Genomic DNA, 23,656 nt, shown 5'->3' with positions numbered 1-23,656 from the left:
GCGGGCCGCGGACCCGGGCCCGCCCCTCTTCTCACCGAGGGGGATGCAGTTCGTTCTCTGTGCGCTCGTCGTGTGTGCGTGCTCCGGCGACACCGGATTCGACGGCACGATCATGGGTGCTGTTAATTCCATGGACCAGTTCCACACTTTCTTCGGCTTCGACCCGCAAACCGGTGCCGACAAGACTGGTATCGTCTTCGTGAGTCTGGTCACCCCACGATCGGGGGGCTTGGAGTGCGGCTCGCTTTGCCCGCAGACGCTGACGCCCAGGGAATCTACACTGTCGGTCAGGTATGCGCGTTCTTCCCCTGCGTCTACTTCCCGGACAATATTGGACGGCGGTACACCATGTTTGGCGCCAATCTGCTCCTAATCGCCGGCGCGCTCATTGCCGGCCTCTCGCGCAACATGTCCATGTTCCTGTTTGGCCGCTTCCTCGTCGGTGTCGGGTGCACGACTGCGGGTCTCGCCGCCAAGACGTACCTGTCCGAAGTGACGTCTCCGTGGAACCGAGGTCGCTGGATGGGTCTGCTGAACTCTTTCTATTACAGTAAGTTGTCCTTTCCCCCTAGGGAGCAAGCTGACGCCACAGTCGGTCAGATCCTCGCCTCGGGCGTATCGATCCCCCTCGGTCGGCTCACGAGCAATTACTCGTGGCGCATCCCTCTGATTTTGCAGTGCGCTCTCGGCGTGATCAACGTCGCCTTTGTGCTGTTCCTCCCCGAGTCCCCGCGCTGGCTCTACGCAAAGGGCAACGGGCAGGATGCAGTTCGCCTCCTGGCCCACCTGCATTCTCGGGACAACGACGTCGACTCACCCCTCGTCCGGCTCGAACTCGCCGAGATCGAAGAGTCCATCTCGCTCCAGGGTGCAGATAAGCGGTGGTGGGACTTCCGGCCCGTGTTCAAGACGCGTGCGGCGCGGTACCGTTTCGGTCTGGGTCTCATTGTGGCTGTCTGGGGCCAGCTCTCGGGTAACGGGCTCATCACGTACTTCCTCCCCATGCTTCTCAAGGCGGCAGGCATCACGAGCCCCGACCGCCAGCGCGTGCTCAACTTTGTCAACTCGGTAACCTCTTTTGCCGGCGCGCTGCTCGGTACCAGCATGGTCGACTACATGGGCCGACGGTTCCTCATGCTCTTTGCCGAGATCTCGTGCGCGTGTGGCATGTTCATCGTCGCCGGGCTGTTGTCGGATGCGGGGCCGCAGAACCAAACGCGCGCCAATGCAGGCATCTCATTCATCTGTGAGTTTCGTTTTGAATGGCAACGCTGACGGCCAGTCCTCTTCATGGTCTTCTACTCGTACGGCTGGACGCCGCTGCAGTCGCTGTACCCGACAGAGTGCCTCCCGTACGAAGTGCGAGCGAAGGGTCTCGCTCTAGTTGGATGGGCGCAAAACGTCGTCTCGCTCATCAACACGTTCGGTCTGCCGTCTGCCCTGGCGAAGATGGGCTGGAAGAGTGAGTCATTGCAACGAACGACATCAGCTGACAGTCAGCCTATCTCATCTTTGGATGCTTCGATGTTATCGGTGTCGTCGTCATCTGGCTCTTCGTGGTTGAGACGAAGCAACTTTCGCTCGAGGAGCTCGACGATGTCTTTGCGTCTGGATCGCCGAAGGCTATGGCTGCGGCCCTCCACAGACGTGCGAAGAAGGCGGCTAAGGAGCGCCAGCATGCAGCGTAGTCAGGTCCGGTCATGTATCGTTTTGTATGCAGTTTTTGTGTTCTGATCAAGACTCGCTCGTGTCCATATGTCCATCACTGGCCCGTGCTTGTCGCAATCAGTCCCCCCGGTGTTGCTCGGCTCAGGTCCCTCCCCACGTGATCGCAGGGCAGGATCGCTGGTGGTGGCCCGCATCGCTGATCAACGGCCCCAGGCACGGCAGGCATGAAATTACCGAATACGGCCACTTTGTTCATGAAAGCCAAGCCGGTATTTTGATCCCGCTCCACGCGCGCCGCGCCCTGGAGTCATGTAGCCTCCACATGTTGTTGTTGCTTTCCCCTTCATTACGCGCATATCCCGCACTCTAACAACAACAATCCCCGCACACCCCCGGCCTCCGACGCCTCTCCGCACCTGACCCCGCAGGCTATTCTGCTCTCCTCGATTGCGTCCTTCCTTCCTCGCCACTCAACTCACATCATACACGCAGAGGAGCGCGCACCTGGCTTTTTTTTTATTCGACTGCATCGCGCGCAGTCCGAAAAGGAAACCCGGCAATCGACCGGCTGTTAGGAACAAGTGGCGGACCACTGGTCACTGGGTGGATAACGGGATCTGGGAAGCGTATTCAAGCGTAGCTGCGGAACACCACAGCAGGTGGGCTAGCTTGCCTTCACACGCGCGTAGCACGCAGCTAGCCAGCACACGACGCACGCGGAGGACACTGGAGTTACTGCCACACCCGCGGATCTCGTGCAGCCCGTGCCTCCTTCCTCGGCGAGTCTGAGCAAACGATGGCGAGGGCGCGAGTCTCTGGCGGACGCGACCACGAACTCAGTGAGTACCCTGCATACCTCTTCCTCTGTGCTCCACGGCGGCTCGGCGAGCGGTCCTCGCTTCCCTCGCTAACAATAGCCATGACGCAAGCCTGGCACACGCTGGTGGACACGATCCGGCAGCTTCCCTCAGCTCCCGGCTCGACGAGCGTGCAGGCCGAGAAGGCGACACTGGAGCTGGCGCTGGACCAGCTCAGCGCGCTCATCGACCTGCGCAAAGGCATCGTCTCGCCTACGCCTGAGGCGACCCCCCCGCCGGGCATGCAGGGCAAGCGGAAACGGCGCCCCTCGCACTCCTCACCAGGCCTGGGCATGTTCGGGAGCGAGTCTGGCTTATCCTCCGTCGCCTCCCCGCACGCGCGCGCAGGCACCCCCTCACAACGAAGCGGCGCGCGGGCACGTTGCCGGGCACGCCGCTGAGCCAGAAGACGCCCCCGGGCGCGTCGGACGATCTCAGGCCAGGCATCAAGGTCGCGGCCAAGCAGAAGGCGCACGACGGCGAGTGGGTCCTCGCCACGATCAAGAATCGGCAGGGAACCAAGTATGAAGTGCAAGATGCCGATGACGGGAGCCGGTGGACTGTGTCTATTGCGCAGATTATCAAGTTACCCAATGGCGAGGAGGGGAAGACGTTCAAGAAGGGCGACACGGTGCATGCCCTCTATCCTGACACGACGAGTTTTTACAAGGCCACCGTCATCCAGGGCCTCGAGGGACGGACGTATAAGCTGTCCTTTGTCGATGATGGGGACAACATTTCGGAAGTCGACCGCGACTTTGTCGTCTTGGTGAGTTTGAGTGAAGAGGTTCGATACTGACCTGCCAGTACCGCGACCGATAAGTAATGACATGTCACGATTGTAGATACCCCCTCCATTTGTTTTGCTTCTGATGCACGTATTCATCACACACATGCTTGGCTTGGCATAGATTGATACAACTAATTGCCTGTGGCGGCAGCAACTAAAACTTGGCCTGTACTATATACACATTTTGGATGGGTGGGGTTGGGATCCCGGCTTGGGCTTGATATCTCGATGCTGGGGTATGTCCTGTGGGCTTATGCTGGGTCACGCTTCTCTCGGCCCCCTTGCTGACACTTGCTCAACTCGCGCTCGCTCAGATCCAGCTCGGGCGACTGTCGGCCATGGTCGCCTGCCTGACGCCATAGCGCCACTTTTCAAGGTCGACCCCCTCGCGACGCAGGCGCAGCACCGTGCTCATGTTCAGGTGCACCTTGTCCTCGGGGTTGGCCTCCTCGGCGCGGTCGTACAGGCTGCTCGAGTCCGATTCGTCGTCCTCGGCATAATACTTCTCACACCCAAAGCTGCCCCTGCGACGGCGAGGCACATGGACGCCGTACTCGTGTTGCAGCCTCAAGGCCCACATGCCACTGAGGCGGTTCAGGTCGACATCGAAACCGTCCACGGGGTAGCGAACGAGCAAGCCCAGCATGGAGAAGAAGGCGAGCGTGCAGATGAGCGGCACGCTGATCCACCAGTAGAACGGGAGCAGGTGCGAGCTGCCGTGACGCGAGAAGTAGGTCCAGAGCGGAGCGCCTGCGACGGGGTCCACGCGGAACACCCAGAGAAGCAGGTAGCCTGCCGTCTTGACTGCGGTCTGGTGGAAGAAGAGCAGGTTCGCGAGCAGCGTCGTGTGCCGCGTCGCGTACAGGTGCTTGGATGCACTTGAATGTTAGCGCTGGACTCTGGCGTTTCTGGCGTTGTGGGATGCATTGAATCATGTCTTGAGGGTGAAGGGATCTCGATCGATCGCGCTTTGGGCCCAGGTCCTGAGCCCAAATGATCGGACAGGAACAGGCCCCCGTCGCCACGCTGGGTTTGTTGGGCCTGCTGCGGTTCGGTCCCGAATCATCAAGGCGTCATCACCACCATGGAATTTCGAGATGCGTCTTCCCTCGAGATCAAGATGCAGATGCGCAGATGCGTAGATGCAAGCATACCGCGTAGACGCCTACTCGCTGCAAAGAAAGACTCACCGTTGGGACTCGGGGTCGAGAGGGCGGACGTACGCCCACTGCACAAAGTGGAAGATGGAGAGGAGAAGGAGCAGGTCGTAGCTCGTTGGCAGCTTGGGCGCGGCGTGTTGGCTGAACCAACATCTGAACGCTTCAAACGAGGGTCTGATGTTAGCTATGGATAGCCGTGCAGCAGCTGATGGTTGACTCACTCAGAGGAGAGAAGGCCAAGCTGGAGGCTCATGGCGGAGTCCGTGTGTCGCTGTTGCTGGCGGTGAGAGACGAGTGAAGAATGACGGGGAAGCACGAAAGGTTGGCGAGCAATATAAGAATGGAATATATGGTCGTTCGCGTCGCTCGCTGTGTTCCAGCGGCGTGCACTATATGCACTAGTGGGATTGTTGGTGCGGTGGTCGTGTGGGTGCGGTGGTACGGCGCCAGTGGCCGAAGGCCGAGGGGCGCTGAATGTGCTGAATGTTGTGTGGTATGTGGGTTGCGGGCCGCGGCTGGAATGGCCAGGAGGGATGGATGTGTGAGGGCGAAACCAGATCTGCCTGCGCCTGTTCTGCCTTTTCTGCGTTAATGCGTTGGACAAGAGATAGTGTGAGAGAAACGCGCAGCGTGTGGAGTGTAAACAGCCGTCCTTATACGTTATCGTGTCGTAGATATGCGCCGCGACGTAGCGGCGCACGCGGCGCAGTTTCACTCTGCACGGATGGCTGGGATGAGCTATGAGCTATGAGGCGCGCTCGCGTTTGCGCATAGTGCGGCGGTGTAACTTTTGCTTGGCTTCCATCTCCCGTCTTCGCTTGAGTTCCGATACGAGCACTGAGCCTGCGACAGCGGCTCGGTGCACCGAGACAACGGCAACGGGCCCGGGGCAAGAGGGGTCGTATCGTAGGAGAGTAGGAGAAACTATCTTGCACAATCAGCAACGGGCGAGGGGTCCCACAGCCGAAGTCTGAGCTAAGCTTGCGGCTATGGCGGCGTAGCGGCAGCGACTATTGCGGTAGCAGTACGGCAGCGACGGGTGTGATGACACAACTCGCATCCCAGCTGCATCAGCATGCATCAGCGTATTTTGCTCGGTGCCGCAATGCAATGCTCTGCACGGGACCGCGACGACACAGCCAGGATCGCCAGTTTCTCGGTTCATCGCCTGCGTAGTAAGCTCCTGACATTCGCCTACGGCCTGCGCCTCGGGCTCCGAACCTGCGGCGAACGCCCTGCGGCCCACGGCCTACGGCCTACGGACACGGCACCGATACCCTGGCTCAAGGGCGGCAATTTCGCGTCGTGGTCAGCTCAGCAAATGTATGCAATGCATCCAGTCTCCGTCTGCCGGGCCCCGCAGGCAGCCGCAAAGTGTGCACGCATGCCTCCCCCTTCATGCCTGATTGGGACACTGGGCGTACTATTTCCTCACGCGTGAAGTGCATGAGAGTCTGGGCGTGTGGGGGCGTGGGATGCGTCGGCGTCCGCTTCGGGCTTGTATCATTGTTAATTTGGGACCTGCATTGGGACCTTGCTTGGACCTGCTGGACCTGCTTGGCACATGACCCTTGGAACCGAGCGACTCACCCACAAGGCCATGCTGACAATCGGACAGATAACTGGCTACACATCATGCCCCCGCGTCTCAGCCCGTCCTCAGCCGCCGGCAGATGATGAATCCTGGGCGTATCCAGATCTGCAGACACAATCTGCGCTTGCGGAAAGAGACCGGATGGATCGGATAGAGTCTGCGCTAACGAGCGCCTCGATCCCGGCGGTATGGCGAGACTACAGACGAGACCAGCTTGACTGTTCCCAGGCCACGCCTCTCGCATGCTTTGTGATGCTTCCATGTGTGTACCGTGTGGGGTCATGCAGGTATGCTTCGTACGATACATTTGATGGAGTTACAAAGGCCGCTAGCCTTATCTACAGGTCCCGTTCTAGTTCCCGATCGGACCAAAGTCAGCCTCGAGCGCCTGCCCCAATGCCTGCGCCATGCGGGGCGACAATGTGATGTCCTTCGTCTCTGCCTCCTCTGGCCCTCCGTCTGCCTCTTCTCCCTCCTCGGCGTCGTCCTCATCGCTGGATCCATAACCTCCCAGTCCCAAGCCCAGCTCCTCGGGACGTTCCCTCTTTGCGGGCACGCTCTTCTTCTCCTCAGCGGCCACCTTGGTCTCGAATCGGGGGATGACGGCGACTTCGCCGTTGCCCAGCTTTCCGAGCCACTCTGTACGGTCAAACACGCGTACCGTGGGGAACTCGACGAACGCGGTGCCGTTTAGCGCCTGGTCGACGGGAAGGTTTCCGTCCAGAGGGGTGAAGTACTTTGTGGCCCGGCTTGGGGGTGTTGGGTCGGGCACGTCGCGGGAGCGGGGGTAGTAGTATGGCAGCGCCAGAATTGGCTGCTTCGCGAGCACGTCGGGGGGAAGGAGACTGTTCATTGTCGTTGGCGGAGAGGAGCGGGGCAACACGGAGACTCGCGGATGCGTGATTGTCTGCTGCTCCTCGCCCTCCGCCAGGGCCGGAGACAGCGCGAACTGTATCGTCATGTGCAGACTCTGGTTCCTGCTGTCAGCTTCGCACTCCTTGTCCAGCTCACTTGGCATTCCAGCTCGACTGGTTCGTCTTCCTCCTCTGCATCCCATCAGGGACGAGATCGACTTCCGCTCCAATCTCGTTCGCGGCCCATCGCAGTCCGTCGAGCCTACTTCGCTTGATCCCCCGTCCACCCCTCGCTCCGCCCCTCCCTCTCCTCGGCGTTTCTCCCTTTGCCGCACGCTCCGCCTCCTCAGCAGTAATGCCCTCTCCCCACTCCGCAACCTGCCGCCTCCCCTGCTCCAGCCAGGTGTAGTCGCCGTCCCACGTCCCCTGCGTGATCTTGTTGAGGGGCACATAGGCTGCCGGATTCCGCACACCCGAGCAGTTGTCCGCCGCCTTGTGCGCCTTCGAGCATGCGACGGAGCATGTCCGCTTCTCGCATCGCGGACAGGTGTATTTCGCCTCGGTGCCGCAGACTTGGCACGCGTTTGTCTTCACTGGCTCTTGGACTGGCGCGCTACCGGGCTTCGCCGGGAGGTTCGAGGGCGGCGCAGGGAGCGGCATGTCGTCGACCACGAGGGGCAGCCGTAAGAGAGTCGGAGTCGAGTTGTGACAAACGTCGATGCCGCCGCCGAGATAGCGATGGAGTCAGGCGAGACTTTTGTTGTTGGACGACGAGTGAGCCCGAAATGGCAAGAGCTCGGTGATGCGCGCCGATCAGAAATCTGACGTCGGTCCAACATGTGGAGGTTCGGTGGCGACACTGAGTCACGTGAGATTGGGGACCCCACAACCCTTGTTGATCTCGACACCGGCCGATAATGCTCCATCCCGACACCCATCGGCCGTCACCTTTGGTGCCAAGAGCTCGGCAAGTCTGTGTGTCCTTATAAACCATCTTATCTGATAACTCTGGCGACAATCTTGCCCACATCCTTGAATCATGTTGGCCTCCCTGCTTGCTCTTGCTGTCTGAGCTGCTGCTTTGCCCCAGCAGACGCCTCTTGAGCGACCGCACCGCGAAACCCGCGAGGAGGCTGGTGAGTTTGCCACCCGCCCGTGTGACTGACAGTGACAGCTGTCAGCGCCCGTAGCCTGACCCAGCACGTCCTCACGGGCACCATGTCGAGTGTCTTCCCCGAGGGCTCTGACAATGCAGGTAAGGTCGTCCGACCGGCAGTGCTGACGTCAGGACACCCGTTCGCGCTGATGGAGGTGGGTCCGGCTCCGAGATAACTAACCCGGCGGCCGACATGCTGCTAACCTCCAGTCTCGTGAGTTTGATCGTCACGCAGCTTCATACATGGAGGAGGGCTTCAGCTGATATCAGACGCCCCGTGCCACCCCGACGGTGCGCTCACGTTCATCCAGTTCCCGATCTCGCTCATGACGAAGAACATTGACGCCGCGCATGGATCGGCGACGTACACCCTCCAGACACCGCTGAAGGAGCACAGGAGCGAGTATGGCCAGCCCCGCGCGGCGTTCATCGGTGTAAGCATCTTCGGGTCCACGAGTCCGAAGACCTCGCGGCTGATGAAATGCAGAACTTGACAACGGTCTACCCCGATGAGAAGGAACGCAAGCGCCTCGAAGAGTGCTTCACCCAGTACCACCCTGATGCCAAGTGGTGGCTGCCGGGCGACCCTAAGGGCGCTCATGTCGCGCGCTGGGCACGCCTCGATATTCAGGACATCTACTACATTGGCGGATTCGGAACGTAAGCTAGAGGCCCTGGTTGCTAGCTGACAGCAGGACCGGATGGATTGGACACATCCCGCTCGATCTGTACCGTAAGGCTCGTGTTGATTGATTGGAGGGTCGTACGAAGTGTAGTTAAGCATAGCATTGTCTCTTGAGAACGCATGAACATCGTCTGTCTGAGCCTTACGCCCTGTGATAGGTGCAGCGAATCTACCACGGCAAGACGGCATAACTGGAGGAAGCCTTGGCTAGATTCATGGTTTCCCACAGTGCTCGTCTGGTTGTAGAATTGATCCCGCGACGAACGGTGGTCTGAAAAAAACGGCCGACCACCGGTGGTCGCGGGACCAAAGTGACAAAACGGGCCAAGGACGAAAAACGGGCCAAGGGTCCAACTGTCAAACACGGGCCAAGGGTCCAAACTCGAAAACGGGCCAAGGGTTCAAAACTATGCCTCCGCGAACTCGGATGCCTCCGTGAACTCAGATGCGTCTGAACTCGGATGAACGAGGTCGGAGAGACGCTTTGCTAGATTCAATGTTTCCCACGGATGCTCAATTACTGTGATGCAACGGTATCGGCGCAATACAATGTTCTTCGCAACGCGGTTATGCAAGCCGGACAGCGGTGAATGCATCGCGTCAGCTGGCTCAGTGCTGGAATGCATGCATCTCTAGTGAAGGCTTCAGAGGCCCATATAAGCGGCATGCACCCAGCTTTCCCACGACTGCGTTGTGGATGCGGCCCGTTTGTAGGCGGGATCAAATGGTCGCTCGAAAGTTGTAGGCGGAGGCAAAGGGTGGTTTGAAGGTTGTAAGCGGAGGCAAATGGTCGCTCGGAATCAGAGGGTGGTTGAGAATCAGGCCACTGACAGGATTCGAACGTACCCATGGTTGGAGGTGGCCTCCGCTAGATTCATGATCTCCCACGCCCGACGCCCCACCATACGATGTGTGTGGCACTTTTGGCACTAGCGTCAACACACCCCCAACCATCCACCACGAGCTTCTCTTTCATCCAGCAGCATCAGAACTCGTCTAGAGACGATGTACTCTGCACCAGAAGCAGAAGAAAAAGTAGATGCTGCCCCACACGGGCTCGAACCGTGGACCTCGGAGTGTGTTAAGAGTAACAGCTCCACGCGCTAGCCAACTGAGCCATAGGGCAGATGTCTCGTCAAAGGGACGGACCTGTCGGCCTCTCCCGCGCCTGCTTATGTACCTCCGCGTTCAGGTGGCAAGGACGGTGTGGCGGGCAAGTGACTGATCGTTCGTTCGCTGTCATACTACGACGGAGGGATGGAACGGGGCATTGCGTGATGCAGTGGCGAGATGAAGGGACCGGGCCCCCACTTGATAAAGGCGGTTGCTACTTATGCAGAAAAACAGTGCGGCAGCCTATTCCATGACTGACCACTGAGTACCCAGGGAAGGGGCATGCCTCCTACTGTTCGGCACTCGGAACTGCGATTATCGCAGTACTGCGTCCCACGGGAAGAAGGCCGGTTGTACATCCAGTCACCTCGCCGCGTACAGTACCCTCTGCCGCTGATTGACCCCTGGCTTCGTACATGTTCGGGAGATCCCATCTGTGGATTCTACATGGCAGCCGAGCTCCCGGTTCGCGCTCATGGCCACCTCGACAGAGTATGAAGGAGTCTGTCCAGCCGGCTCTCCATAGCCTCCGATTTTTGGCTAAGCAACTGCAAGTCGTACTTCAGACGGTTCTGTTCATCAGCCCGAGACAGCAGGGAAACCACTCACGATACCGAGAACAGCGACGAGGGCCCCAGCGCCCGTGTACCCGGCCATGAATGTAGCGGCGGCCATAAGGAGAACGTCGGAGGCGGAGCGCGTCCCGGAGTTGACGTCGGGGTACGGAGCCCGGCGGGATGATTGCCGCCCGGTGCATGCAGTGACGGGCCGCGTAGCGTGGCGGAGCATTGTAGTTCGGATCATTTCGAGTTGATGTGCGTTAGAGAGGGCTGTCACGATGGGCAAGAGCGATGAGAGGGTTGCTCAAGTACGGTGACAGCAACGGAGCACCACACTGCGGTTGTCGGCGCCGCAAGCCGGGCCGAGCGCTTGCGTCCGCGTCATCGGCCGCTAGTCCGAGGCTATCCGCCGATGGCTAGACACGGCTGACGAGGCTGAAGGCTGCGGAACGCTACGAACAGCCATCCAGTAGATTGCTTGCCAGTGGAACTGATGGCCTCGCATTGCAAAAGGGCCCGAGTGGCGTATCAGCGTACCCTCGCGCGACTGGCCGCCAACAAACCGGCCCAGTATCCGACCTCACATCCGAGCTCACATCTGACCTTGCTGTGTTTCATCGAAACTCGACCTGCTCTTCTCGCCGGCGACGCTTCGCTCCGCAACATGAATTTCTCGTCTGAACACATGCATCTATACTACTAGTGCCCCCAGAGGGGTTTTAGGACAAGCCCAACGCTGCCACAGCAGCAGCTTAGGCCGCAACACGGCGCTGCATGCCGAGGCCCGAGTTGAATCCGCCCCTTCCCCTTCCCCTTCCGCGGTAGGATCCGCGTCCGCTCCGCCTTTCTGAGCGCTGCCCCCTGCCGTCGCTGTTCTCCCTGGGTCCCGAGCGCTCGTTGCCCGGCGCCTGGCCGAGCTTGACGTCGAGGGTCTTCTCGTTCTGCTCGAGGAGGTTGACGGCGCGGTCGGCGAGCTGCTGCGCGAGGCGCTGCACGTCCGTCTGCTCGACGCGGTTGAAGACGACAACACCGTCGATCTGGTCGAGCGACGCAGCCAGCTCGTCCGTGTAGATCATGCGCGAGACGATCGACGTGACCGCCTGCTGCGGCAGGGCAAACATGGTCGCGAGGTGCGCGAGCGACAGCGACTGGTAGTACGGCGCGTACGTGAAGAGGTACGTGCGGAGTCCCTCCTCCTGGATCTTGCGCGCGAGCATGTCCTTGACGTCGTCGACGTTGTCGAGTAGCGCCCAGATCTTGATCGTGAGGATCAGGTCGCGCGCACGCTCCCACTCGCCAGCCTGCAGCGCCTTGGCCGCCTTGATGATGTGGTCGCGCGTGTTCTCGGGCGGGCCCATGAACGCCTGCTTGTCGGCGAGGTCGAGGAGACGCTTGAACTGCTTGGAAGCGATGCGGCGGCGCTGCTCCTCCGTGTCGACCGACGCGAGCAGCGGGATCTCGACGAGCATGCACGACGTCAGGTAAGCGGCCTCGAGCAGCTCAATGTTGAGGTGCATGTGGAACGGCAGAAGACGGCGCTTCTCAATGAGCTCCTGCTCCGGCGACAGCGACGACGTGTAGCGCTGGACGGCCTGGGCGAGCAGCTCCTTCTGACGCTGCGTCTGGAACATGTCCTGGAGGATCGTCTGGCACTCGTGGATGAAGCCGCAGCGGAAGGCAGCAAGACCGAGCTGGACCATGGCACGGTTGTACATGATCTGCGTGGCGACGTCGGCGTGCTGGATGGTGTCGTGCAGGTGCGACATGAGCAGCAGGTCGCGCGCCTGGTGGTAGCGGGCGTGGATGGCGTGGTTGAAGATGTGGGCAAGGATGGCACGGGCGCGGAGGAGAGGCGCGTCCGAGTGGTAAATGTGGACGCAGAGCAGGTGGATGAGCTGTGACGCGTCGCGCTCGACGCCGAACGGCGTGATCTGCGACGTGAAGCCCTCCTGCTCGGCGGCCTTGTTGACGGCGGCCTCAAAGTGGTCGACAATGGCGTCGGGCTTGGCGTAGACGTGCTCGACGCGGCGCATGACAGCACGAGCAGTCTGGTCGGCCCACTGCTCGCGCTCGAACAGCGACTGCGCCTTGGCGATCGTGACGTACAGCGGGGTCTCCTCACGGAGGCGCTCGATGTACTCGGCTCCGTGCTCGTGGGCGTCAGTGTGCTGGAGAGTCTTGGTGAACTCGTTGTCGAGGTTCTCGAGCAGCGAGACAAGGTTTCCAGCGACGGCGACGCGGCCGCCCTCGGTCTGGGGCGTGCGCTCGGCCATGTCGTCGTACTCGGGGACCTGGTCCTTGACCGTGTAGTCCTGCTCCTTAAGCAGGAGGGTGACAAGCTGGTCAAACTCCTTCAGGCACGCGACCCATGAGTCGTGCGGGATGGAGGCGAGGTTCTGCGAGTAGTCGAGGCGGGCGGGGATGAGGGCGAGGAGGACACGGATCTGCTGGTACGTCGTCTCCGAGACCTCGAGGAGGCGCTGGAGGGTACGGATGGTCTCGGCGCGGTCAGTGTTCTTGCGTCCACGCTGGTCGAAGATCTCGCGGAGCGTCTTGAACACCGAGTCGGCAGTGAGAGCGACCTGGCGACCACCGCGCCCAATGGTCGTGAAGCCGTCCTCGTTGTCCGGGGTCTCGGCGCCGTCAGCGGCAGCCTGGGCAGTGGGCGCCCTCCGCGTCTTGACGGGCGTGTTAGCCACATTGTACGCGTCCGTGTAAGCCTCGGGGTCAAAAGTGTACTGCTTGAGCTGGGTCTCGAACTCCTTCGTCTTCTTCTTGAGCGTCTGGCGCATCTGGTTCAGCGCCTTGGCCTTGTTGGCAGGCATCTTCTTCGACGCGCCCTTCTCAGCCTTGACCGTCTCGGCGATCGACTCGTCGAGCTCCGTGATCGCCTTCAGGAAGGCAGGAGGAATGTGGCCCGCAGGCGGGATCGGCGACGCAAGCATCGAGGTCTGGTGGCGCTGGATGAAACGGAGAAGCTTGTCGAGCTGGTCAGAGGCGGCGACCCAGTCGTTGGCGGCACCGCCGGCCTTGGTCGCGTTCGCGAGCGCGTTCACGGCCGCGTCCATCTCGGCGAATCTGCACGTCAGAAGAGTCCCATCGCACTGGGCGCGTGATTCCATTCCGTTCGGTGCGCCATGTTTGCCACGCATAGCACCTCAACGCTACGCGCTTCGTTTGAACAGGACGCAGAACCACACGCGCGGCCAAGCCGCCTCAAACTTACCGCTTGTCCTTGGCCGACAGCACACGGATCCTGTCCTCGTCGTCCGAGTCCTCGTCGCTCGAGTCAGCGCCGCGGAGGAACTTGTTGGCGCGGGCGTTGCCGCCCTCGTCGTCCGAGTCGCTCATCTCCTCCTCCTCGTCCGAGCTGTCGTCGCTGTCATCGCTGCTGTCGTCGCTGCCGGTCCGGAGGAACTTGTTCGCCATCGTGTTGCGCTTCTGGGGCTGCTCCTCGTCCGAGATGAGGGACTCCTCCGACTCCGAGGACGAGTCGGAGTCGCTGTCGCTGCCGAGCTTGGCGAAGAAGGACATTTTTGTTGAGAGAGGGGGGGGGTTTGTCGTGAGGGCGTCGAACGGCTGGGGTCCGAGGCTAGAGGGTTACTCTCACGAGTTTTGGCTGTCTGCAACCCTTTCTTCTTTGTCGCTGACGACTGCCTGCTGGCAAGAACAATGCGAAACCGCAAAGATTCAACCTGCCACATGCTCCTCAGGGGCGCTGCGGAGCCATAACGCCGAAAAGCTGCTGTCAAGTGGGCACGTGGGGATGGATCACGTGACTGGCTCGGTTACTGAGGTTCCTGGATCGTCGATATGTGTGTGTGGTGCAATGCGGCAGAGAGGCAGATCATGACACAGATACATCGCTGATATGGGGTACTAAACTATGATACAGTGGCATTAACCTCTCTCTCTCTTTGTCTGTCTGTGTATGTGCAGTTCCCGCTGCTCGCTGCGCTCGCAACTTGTTAGAACTTGAAGAATCCCCGCACGGAGCTCTTGCCCGCCTCAGCCATCGCCGCCTTGCGCGCCGCCTCCACAAACCCACTGGCCGAGCTGGCGAGCTGCTCCGCGCTCTCCTCGAGGCGGTTCATGACCTCCTCTCTCTGCCTGAACTTTTGCTGCAGCTCGGCATAGATCCCTCCGACATTCATGCCCCCGGCCTCCTCCTGGGCTGTCCCAGAGGTCCCAGATGCGCCAGAGACACGGCGGGAGTCGCGTTTCGGTACTGGGGCGGCAGGTTGGGCCCAGCTCATGATCGACGGTTTAGCAGATGGGGGCTTGGGCACGACGCGGTCCGCTCCGCCGACGATTGCGTCGAGCTGGGCACCAGTGAGGGGTGCGTTGGCCCACATCCAGCTGAACACGCCCGCGTTGAGGGGCTGGGGCTGCGCGCCGTAGTCCTCGCGGTGGAAGGTTGGGTCGATGCGCGGCGGGAGCGGTTTGCGGAAGTTGAACAGCGTCTTGAGCTGAACGTCCCGGGGGGAGGTGTACTCGAGGAAGTCGCCCGAGGACTCAAACGAGAGCGTACCGCTGGGCTCGCCTATACCGAGCGGCTGCCGCGTTATCGCCTCGAGCTTGGGGACGGAGAGAAACTCGGCGAACCCGGGCACAATGGCGGCGAGGACCCGCCCTCCGTTCCGAGACAGGTAGGCTGCGGCCGTGCAGTTCGTCAGACTGGCCTTGGCCAGCCGGTCGCCCGTCACGTTGGCGCTGGCGCGCGCTGTCGTGCGCGAAACGGCGAGGTAGATGCAGTGCGTCTTGGACTTGAGCGACATGCGGTGGTGCTCGGCCTGCATCGAGGCGGCGAACGCGGCCGGCGACGCCGTCAGTTCCTCCCCAGTCTCAGGATCGAGCACGAAAGACGCGACCGGCGCCTCGAGCGACGTAAACGTTGCTGGCTTGGAGACAGTCCATCCCTTCTGGTTCACGAGCGGGTAGACGCGCGAGGCGCCATCGCATACGGCAAAGAGGCGCGGCTTTGGCGTGCTGTCGTGCCCGACGCCGCAGACTGCCCACTGCAGCACACACACGGGGCGCTCGAGCACCTCGACGTGCATCACGCGCGGGCCGCGCATGTCGATGACCACGAGCTGCGGGCCGTACCCGACGGCAAGAAAGCCGATGTCGCTGAGCGAGAGGGCGGAGACGCGGCCGGAGAGCTCGAAGAGCGCAACGGGCTTGAACCCGTCCACGTCCCAGCGCGCAAGGTGGGAGAGGGACACAACCTGCGTCGCGGGCGGCTCGGGGGTCGGTTCAGGCGAAGGAGACCTCTCGTCCACCCGCCCGTCCCACCCGCGGTACAGCGCTGGAGCCTCGTCCTCGTCCTCTTCGAGCGAGACGTCCTCCAGCTCGTCGTTCAGGTCCGCGTCGTCGAGCTGATCGGCAACGGCGTCAACGTTCTTGGGCTCCTCGGCTCCGTTCTCGTGCGGCTTCTCGAGCGTAACCTTCTCGACCGCGGCCTCCTTCTCGTCGATGGAAGCCGGCTCCTCAACGATGGGCGACGCGGAGGGACTCTCGCTGCTGTGCCTCGTCTCCGCCTCGCCAAACTTGGCCACAAGCACCTGCCCGGACGCCAGGGCGATGGCACACTCCAGACTCTCCGGCGCGAGCACCGCATCCACAACGACAGGTTTCGGCCCGTCGCCGTGCGTCTCGCGCAGAACCCTCGCAACGTCAATAGTCAGGTGTGCGAGGGGATTGGGAAACTCAAACGCGAGGGGCACCTGGAGGAGCAACTGCGCCGAGACGTCGTGGAAGCGCACGCACGCGTCCGCATGCCACGACATCACGCTGCCCCTCGTCGCCGTGCGTCTCGCGCAGAACCCTCGCAACGTCAATAGTCAGGTGTGCGAGGGGATTGGGAAACTCAAACGCGAGGGGCACCTGGAGGAGCAACTGCGCCGAGACGTCGTGGAAGCGCACGCACGCGTCCGCATGCCACGACACGAGGATGCGGAACCCGTCGTGCTGTTTTGGGTCTGTGGCGCCGGAGCTGCGGAGGTCGGGGACGGCCAGGCCGCCACGGAGGGGGAGGCGCGTGCCGTCCATACTGCCGGCGAGGAGGCGGGCGAACTGCGCGTCGGGGACCGAGACGAGCTTCGCGCCCAGCGTCGCCCGCACGCCGGCCCAGATCCCGCTCGGCACGGCCAGCGCGCCGTCCCGCGCCCTCCGCACTGAGCGCGAGGAGAGCACGCTCGCGCGGTCGGGCGCGCTCCACGGGAAGCGGCGGATGCTATCGCGCCTCTTCCGCGTGCTCTGGGTGTTCTGGGCCATCACGTCGCCCTCGCCGGGGAGGGCAAAGTCTTTGCGTCCGAGGATGGGGGGTTCCACCTCGCTCCGCAGCGGTGGGAAAGCGTACGCCTCCAGCTCTCTGCCGAGAGCAGGCAGGCTTGGGTCCGGAGTCAAGAGCACGACGAGGGCCGAGGCGTCCTGCGCCTGCCCGTAGAAGGGCGAGGAGGGGAGGAGGAGAAAGTCTTCTGGCGGCGTGCGTGAGCGATAGGCCGAGAGGCCGGTGGGATTGACGCTGGCGCGGAACGCGGCGCGCTCGGCGCGCGAGAGACCCTCGCCTTGCAGGCTCTTCTTCGCCCCCTTCGGGACCACGGGCGCCTGATACGCAGGCAGTTGGAGGACGCTGATGCCCGGCTTCTCGCCACTCGCCTGGCCGCCCAGGACGAGTAAGAGGCTCTCACCGCGGCTCGCGAACTGCTGTCCAAACTCCTCCGTTCCGGGCGTAAAGCTGGCCCACTGCAGTTTGTATACCGGCTCGCGGTCTGCCACAGCGGCGGGCGTCACGGCGGCATGTTCAAAGTCGCCGGCCGCCTTGGCCGCGAGCTGATCCCTAAGCGCGCCGGCGGCGACGAGCGCTTCGGCGTCTGCAATGTGCACGTCCTCGTGCGTCAGTGTGCGCACAGTGAGGGGCTTCTCGTCCGCATACGCCCAGAAAGAGAGACACCCGTCTGCGTGGCCGGCGCAGAACACGAGGCCGTCGTCGCGCCACGCCAGCGTCGTCACGGGCGGAGAACGCTCAGTCCACAACCGCTCTGCGTTGGCGTAGCTCCCCCCGCCCGGCGACCCTGGGGCGTGAACAGCCTCGAAGAACTTGACCCCCGCGCCTGCGCGAATGTCGTACGCGTCGTACGCGGCCACGCCGCCCGTGTACCCGACCAACAGCACATTGAGGTCCCTCGGGTTCTGTGCGAGGGCGACGATCGACCTGGAATGAACTTTCAAAGACTACGTAGCTGGCGGAGTAACTTACGACTTTGCCTTTGGTCGATCGACGCCGCTGCGGCGTAACCTCTCCTCGTGCCCCTCCCAGAGATTCGGCACGCGCCACTCGGCCAGCCGGGCCAGTTTCGTGTCCCAGGCGCGTAACGTGCCGTCCGCCATGCCGAGGAACACGAAGGAGTGCGAGACGCCCGTCTCGATGGCCGTCACGTTGCCGAGACTGCTCGCGGCCTCGCGCACAGGCAGCGGCGCCTCGGCCCTCAGTGCTGGCTCTGTGACGGTTCCCAGGTCATACTGGTACAGCGTGTTGTGGTCGTCGATCGCGATGAGCTTGGAGCCCGGGTGGAACGTGAGGAACTTGATGCCAGGCGAGGGCGGCGAGGACGAAGTCCGAGCCTGTCCTTGGGCCTGTCCGTGTGTCCCACTGTGCCCATTCTCGTGTCCGCCAGAGTATCGCACTCCACCACTCGAACTCCGCCGACTCTCCAAAGTCACGGGAATAGTGAACCGGAACCCTTCCTGGCCATACACGGCCACTGTGCCCGCATCCGTGCCCAGGGCCATGAGGGAGAGCACCGGGTCTTGCGCGAGCGCGGTCACATCGCCCGCGAGCGCGAGGGAGGCGAGGGCGCCATATTTGTAGAAACTCGGCTCGCGGAGCGGCGCGCTGAAGTCGGGCAGCGGGGGGCGGGACTTGAACATGTCGATGCCGAGCAGCCGAGCGGAGCGAGGCTGACACCCGAGGCGGAGCGGGCGAGACTGAGACCCGAGGCGGAGGGTGAGCTGGCCGGTCAGTGTAAGGAGGGCGAGACCCGAGGCGGAGGGTGAGCTGGCCTGTGAGAGTGCGCGAGGTCAGGACCCGAGGCGGAGGGCGAACCAGCCGTCAGCGCGTCGGCGAGGGCTAGGAATGTGTCGGGGTGAGTGATCGTGAGATAGTGGGAGACAGCGAGGACGTGTTGCGTGTTCCGCGTGTTCCGGCCAGCGGATCGTGTTGATCGTGTTGATCGTGTTCTCGAGTCTGGAGGGCGCAAAAGTCGATACGCCAATCTAAGTGTCTAGGTGTCACTGCCTGGCTGTCCTGTCCGAATCGTGCGGACAAGTCACGGACAAGTCACGGGGATGAAGGTCGAGGCCGATGGGGGCGGTGCGGCGGTGCAGCGGCAGTGTCGGCAGTGTCGGCGGTGCAGCGTTGCGGCGGCCAGGTATCCCCGAGAACACGAGAACACGGAGACAGAGCGATGTCGAGTCGGATCGCAGAGTCCGTGTGTCGTGTGTCCGAAGTGGTCAAAGCGTGCAAAGCGTGCAAAGCGGCCTTAGCGTCGAGCGTAGGCTAAATCGTCTTCGACAATGCGGGGGAAGTCCGTCGTCGCCGGGATTGCGAAGCGGACAATGACAAGTGCACAAGTGACAAATAACGAGTCGAGCGAACGGCGTAGAGACTGATGTCAATCTGTTCGCATGCACCGGAAGGTCGAGAAGTCTCACCGCATGTGCCGCAGTTGCTCGCAGACGTTCAGACGTTCGGCAGTGGTGGTCCGAACATTTCACGTACTCACTCGCATCCGGCCTGGGTGTGGCCAAGACTTGGCGCAGCGCAGCGCGTCATGGGCGCATGGGCACGCGTCGGAATGTCAAGTGCCCCGCGTAATTACGACGCCCCCTCCACAACTCTTCTCCATCTTCTCGTCTTCTCCGAACCCCTCCTGCCCATCAGATGCTCCAGATGTGCGCAGTGATGGCAGAATGCACAGTAACTATCCCCTTCTGACAAGCCTTACACCGTACATAGTGTGCGGACAGATGCGAGATGTAGGAGCTGCGGAAAAATGTCGATAACGGAAGTGTCATATCATCTCCCCCTCCGCCCCTTCTGCTTCACCCTCTCTCATCCAGCCCTCACGTCAGGGAATTGGATCAATCCGGTGAAAGACCCTTGTGCGGACCAGGCAGAACGGCGGGCACACACAGTGCCTGGCATCTTTAATCCGAGTTACCAGACGTTGCGCAAATAAAACATATGCGAGAGCTTCATCTGCTGGAATCAAACCACTCTTTTGTCATTTCACAGGTAGCATGCATGTCCATCCATCGTACTGTCTAAACAGAATACCTCGTCGTGTACATCATCTCGTGTCTCGTGCGCCGCACGCTAACGGCCCTCGGTCGGGCATCGCTCACGCCTCGGGCACCCCCCCGGCCCGCATTGCACTCCCTCTCGGTCAGTGCTCCGACCTCCGGCCTTCGGCCTTCGACCGTCACCTACTTTCCTCCATTCTCAAACTGCGCCGCAATCTTGCTCACGCTGCCCCTCTGGCTTCCATGCCCAGGAGCAGGCCGAGGCCCTCGGGCGCCCTTGGGGCCGCGGAGACGGGACGCCTCGCTGGACGTGTTGCGCTTGAGCCCGCCGGCGCCGGGGGCGGGGGCGATGATCTCGTCCGCCGCCGCCGTGCTGTGCACACTGTTTCGGGAGGGCGTGGTGCGGCCGCTCGTGGCCTCGATGGGGGATTCGGTCTTCTCGGCGACGGGAGCGGGGGCGGGGGCCGGGGCAGGAGTTGCAGACACGGGCGGGAGGGTCATTGCCGGCGAGACGGGGGAGGATCTCGCCTGGCGTGCCCAGGGGCGTCTTGAACTCTGGCTCGACAGGGGAGGCGGCCAGACCCTCCGGCTCGGCAACCTGCGTGGTCACGACCGGCGCCGTGGGCTTGGTCGGACTACCGAGCGAGGCGCGCTTGGCCTGCTGCGCGAGGAGTTCCTGCGGGTCGAAGTCCTTTGCCAGGTCGGAGCGCGAAATGCGCTGGTCGACCAGCGCCGTGCGCTTGCGGTACGGCATGACGCGGTCTGCCTGCGCCTTCTTCTTCTCGAGGAGGGCGGGGAAGACGTCGTCGTAGTGCTCCACCATGTCTGCCAGGAAGAGGCCGGGGGTGCGGTCCTGGATCGTGAGCTCCGTCTCGTACTGCGGGCGCAGGATGCAGCGGCCCGTCGATAAGGAGAGCTTGGTCGTGAAGATCTTGTCGGCCTCGGCGCTCGTGCTCGTGGACCGGATCAGACTGGGGTCAGCTTCGCCAATAAAGTCAGCTTACTCCTTGAAGTACTTGATGACCGTGTTGAGGGTGTAGAGCTGGGACGCGGGGAGACGGGCGAGCACCGAGCTGATCGCACTGCTCGTGTCGCGCTCGAGGTCCGCGCCGATCGAGGGGTAGACGGCCTTGGCGTCCTCCCATCCCTCCCAGCCGACGACGGGCGGGTTGAGCTCGAGGAGCCACAGCTTGACGGTCCCGCACACGATGGGCGAGTTGAACTTTTTCGCAATCGTCGCAACCTCGTCGGCAGTCAGCATCGGGCTGTTAACCGCTGCGCGCAGCATGTGGAGCTCCTCGAGCGGCACCTCGTAGATCCAGGAACGGCGGCGCTCCTCGGGGTCGAGCGCGGCACCGAGTTCCGTCGCGGCCTGGAGCAGACCCTCGAGGACGGCCGGGATGGCGTCCTTCGGGCGCGGGGGCGCGACAACCGACTTCCACGCCGTCTCGCCCGACCAGCGACGCAGGTCGATACCGAAATTGACGTCGGGGAGGTCACTCTCGACCGACTCGTAGATGTACGGCCTGGGGCGGAAGGGACCCGTCCGGTGTCCCTCGATCAGCGCCTTGAGGTCTGCCTCGGGGTTGAACGCCTGGACGCTGAGGGACGCGCTCTCCTGCAGATCGGCGAGACGCTTGGGGAGCTTGGCGAGGGCCTCCTCGTACTGCTTCAGGATGCCGCGGACGACGCCGAGACGCTCCCGCTCCCACTTCTCCCACACGCGCAAGCCACGCTCAATCTTCTCCTCGAGCTCGAGGCGCAGCGCCTCCGTCTCCCGGACCCCGTCGTGGTACGCGCTGTCCGCCTTGCCGGCCTCTCGCCGTAACCGGACGTGGGCGGGCTCGTCGCTGTGGCCCATCGAGCTGGGAAGGTAGTTTTTCAGGTACGCGGGGATGTGCGCAGAAGCAGACGCCATGGCGCTCGAGCTCGCCGTCGACAGGTCCTTGGTCGAGTAGCTGGGCATGTTGAGATTGTTCAACGAGCTTGTCAGCGAGTTCTGCAGCGTCGCCATGTTGTCCTGCGGGTCAATCTTGAGGATGAAGTACGTGTCGTCCGACGCTTCGAAACCGCGCCCGACGCCGCAGCGGCTCAGGTGGTTCATCCGGTGCAACTCGACAGCAGCGTCGACGCAGCGGTCCCACTCGCCGCCGAAACCCTCGACGTGGCGCGAGAGCCAGTCGACAAACTCAAAGCCGGAAAACGTCCTCTCGTACTGTCCGATGATGGTGCTGCGCTGGCGGCTCGCGAGCGCCGCACGAGTGCTGATGTCGCCATGGATCTGCGTGCCCATTGCCGCGTGCGTCTGGATGTATTGGTCAAAGCGGAGGAGGAGGTTGCGGAAGTCCTTGGCCGACAGCGTGAGACCCGAGAGCAGCACAGGCGATTGCGGCTGGGGCGGCAGCTCTGCCTCATCCTTGCCGGGCACCGGGGGCGGCATGTCCGATTGCATGATCGGCTGTCCGTCCGGGTCGGTCGGGGGAATGAACGCGTCCTCCTTGGGGCTCGCGGGCGACTCGGTGCCGGCAGGCGCCTTGTCGAGGTTGTCGAGCTTGAGCGCGGGAGGCGGCTGCTTGGCGCCATTCTCCTTCTTCTCGGGGATCGAGCCCAAGCTACTTCTTCCATCGACGCTGTCGCGGTTGCTCTTGAGCGGGGACGAGGGCACGCTGGCCTGGCGCAGCTTCTCGCTGATACGGTCGGCAACGGTGCCAGAGCGGCGGAGGGGCGACGCGGCCGCAGTCGAGTTCCTCGTAGGCGAAGGCGTGTACGAGTCGGCGGGCGCGCTGACGGCGGGCGCGAACTTGGCGTCGTCCTCGGAATCGTCCGCCGCGCGGCTCTTCACAATGTAGTTTTGCTTCAACTGGGCGTCAGTTACATACTTGGGGAACTTAACTCACGCCCATGAGCCGGTGCGCGCTCTTCTCCCACTCGGCAACGCTGCCGTTCTTGCCGAGCATGTCGTCGCGGGACGAGCCGATGCGCTCGTCATGGCGCGACCGCCACACGTTGAAGGGGACGAGGATCTTCTCCTCGAGCTCGATCGCGAGCGCGCGGTGTGCGTCGCCGCGTGCGCTGCTGCCGCCGCGCAGCGTCAGGAGCGTGTGCTGCAGACTCGACGTCGACTGGCGGTTCGCGCCCAGAGGCGGCTCCATCAGCGTCGCCGAGAGCTGGTGGTGCGCCCGGGCTTGTGACTGGGTGTTAGCGGCGAGCACGGAGCGAAGCGGAGTGCGGGCTGCGCGAAATGGACCACGAATAGATTCGCAATGGTCACGATCGGCGAGGGAAGCGTGCGTCGTGCGCGCGAAGCACTGGCTGATCCTGGCTCCAGAGGTCGGTTCGTGCAGCCCACACGGCACACCTCAACACACCTCGATGAAGGACGCGACATCCTTGTTCTCGATGGATCCAGCCTCGAGCTGGCGGAAGAGGACGTCGAGACCGGTCCTGTAGTCTGGGGACCAGAACGAGTTGTAGAACGACGGCGGCAGGGTGATCGGGGCCATGGTGCCGATTGCCGGGGTCGTGTGGTGGGGGCGTGGGCCAGGGGAGGCAAGAACAAGTGCGGAGTGTAGAGTGTAAAGAGTCGTGTAGTGTGGATTGGAAAAGGAAGAATAAGAAGGGTTGTCAAAGACAGACTTGTGACGTTGTGCTGTGCTTTGTTGTCCCAGGTGGTCGGTCGGGTGTGTGGTCGGGTGGATGGAACGCTTAAGCTTGGAGTGTGCACCTGGTGTATTGCATCCCACCCTGGGTCTGGGTCTCGAGTTGAACCGGGCCCAGCCAGCTCACCTGCGCCCAGCGTACCAGCGCCCGCTCCCCTTAAGCGATCACTGGATAATGAACACGTTTCGCAGTCCTCGTCATGGCTTTCTGACTGGTCCGGCCAAGTCGGCACGCGTCGAGAGGGTTCAGAGGG

General features: G+C 62.4%; 8 protein-coding genes and 1 non-coding gene across 9 annotated transcripts; 3 read left to right on the top strand and 6 right to left on the bottom strand.

Annotated features, from left to right (window-relative positions):
* Positions 1-112: 112 nt before the first annotated feature.
* On the top strand, positions 113-1,688 carry A1Q1_02130 (uncharacterized protein; the record flags this gene model as incomplete). Its single annotated transcript, XM_014325075.1, has 3 exons — positions 113-199; positions 271-1,246; positions 1,501-1,688. 3 exons carry the CDS (start codon positions 113-115, stop codon positions 1,686-1,688), a joined length of 1,251 nt encoding a protein of 416 aa, XP_014180550.1.
* An 899-nt stretch (positions 1,689-2,587) lies between these two features.
* On the top strand, positions 2,588-4,312 carry A1Q1_02129 (uncharacterized protein; the record flags this gene model as incomplete). The annotated part of the gene is made up of 4 exons (XM_014325074.1): positions 2,588-2,820; positions 2,874-3,294; positions 3,467-4,157; positions 4,206-4,312. 4 exons carry the CDS (start codon positions 2,588-2,590, stop codon positions 4,310-4,312), a joined length of 1,452 nt encoding a protein of 483 aa, XP_014180549.1.
* A 2,109-nt stretch (positions 4,313-6,421) lies between these two features.
* On the bottom strand, positions 6,422-7,583 carry A1Q1_02128 (uncharacterized protein; the record flags this gene model as incomplete). Its single annotated transcript, XM_014325073.1, has 2 exons — positions 6,422-6,914; positions 7,081-7,583. The coding sequence occupies 2 exons, from the start codon at positions 7,581-7,583 to the stop codon at positions 6,422-6,424; spliced, it is 996 nt and encodes a 331-aa protein (XP_014180548.1).
* An 822-nt stretch (positions 7,584-8,405) lies between these two features.
* On the top strand, positions 8,406-8,743 carry A1Q1_02127 (uncharacterized protein; the record flags this gene model as incomplete). The annotated part of the gene is made up of 2 exons (XM_014325072.1): positions 8,406-8,513; positions 8,567-8,743. The coding sequence occupies 2 exons, from the start codon at positions 8,406-8,408 to the stop codon at positions 8,741-8,743; spliced, it is 285 nt and encodes a 94-aa protein (XP_014180547.1).
* A 1,063-nt stretch (positions 8,744-9,806) lies between these two features.
* On the bottom strand, positions 9,807-9,890 carry A1Q1_t356. Its single transcript has one exon. It is a non-coding gene; the product is annotated as a tRNA-Asn (tRNA).
* Positions 9,891-10,240: 350 nt separating this feature from the next.
* A1Q1_02126 (uncharacterized protein) lies at positions 10,241-10,681 on the bottom strand (the record flags this gene model as incomplete). Its single annotated transcript, XM_014325071.1, has 2 exons — positions 10,241-10,417; positions 10,487-10,681. 2 exons carry the CDS (start codon positions 10,679-10,681, stop codon positions 10,241-10,243), a joined length of 372 nt encoding a protein of 123 aa, XP_014180546.1.
* A 508-nt stretch (positions 10,682-11,189) lies between these two features.
* Positions 11,190-13,971, bottom strand: A1Q1_02125 (uncharacterized protein; the record flags this gene model as incomplete). The annotated part of the gene is made up of 2 exons (XM_014325070.1): positions 11,190-13,515; positions 13,664-13,971. 2 exons carry the CDS (start codon positions 13,969-13,971, stop codon positions 11,190-11,192), a joined length of 2,634 nt encoding a protein of 877 aa, XP_014180545.1.
* Positions 13,972-14,405: 434 nt separating this feature from the next.
* On the bottom strand, positions 14,406-18,369 carry A1Q1_02124 (uncharacterized protein; the record flags this gene model as incomplete). The annotated part of the gene is made up of 3 exons (XM_014325069.1): positions 14,406-16,163; positions 16,207-17,653; positions 17,699-18,369. 3 exons carry the CDS (start codon positions 18,367-18,369, stop codon positions 14,406-14,408), a joined length of 3,876 nt encoding a protein of 1,291 aa, XP_014180544.1.
* Positions 18,370-19,926: 1,557 nt separating this feature from the next.
* On the bottom strand, positions 19,927-23,246 carry A1Q1_02123 (GTPase activating protein; the record flags this gene model as incomplete). The annotated part of the gene is made up of 5 exons (XM_014325068.1): positions 19,927-20,047; positions 20,127-20,696; positions 20,748-22,597; positions 22,641-23,051; positions 23,112-23,246. 5 exons carry the CDS (start codon positions 23,244-23,246, stop codon positions 19,927-19,929), a joined length of 3,087 nt encoding a protein of 1,028 aa, XP_014180543.1.
* Positions 23,247-23,656: the final 410 nt, after the last annotated feature.

This window comes from Trichosporon asahii, assembly GCF_000293215.1.
Source record: "Trichosporon asahii var. asahii CBS 2479 unplaced genomic scaffold scaffold00050, whole genome shotgun sequence".
Taxonomy (NCBI): Eukaryota; Fungi; Basidiomycota; class Tremellomycetes; order Trichosporonales; family Trichosporonaceae; genus Trichosporon; species Trichosporon asahii.
Note: the sequence above shows the minus strand (reverse complement) of the source record. Positions and strands in the feature narration are given on the sequence as shown.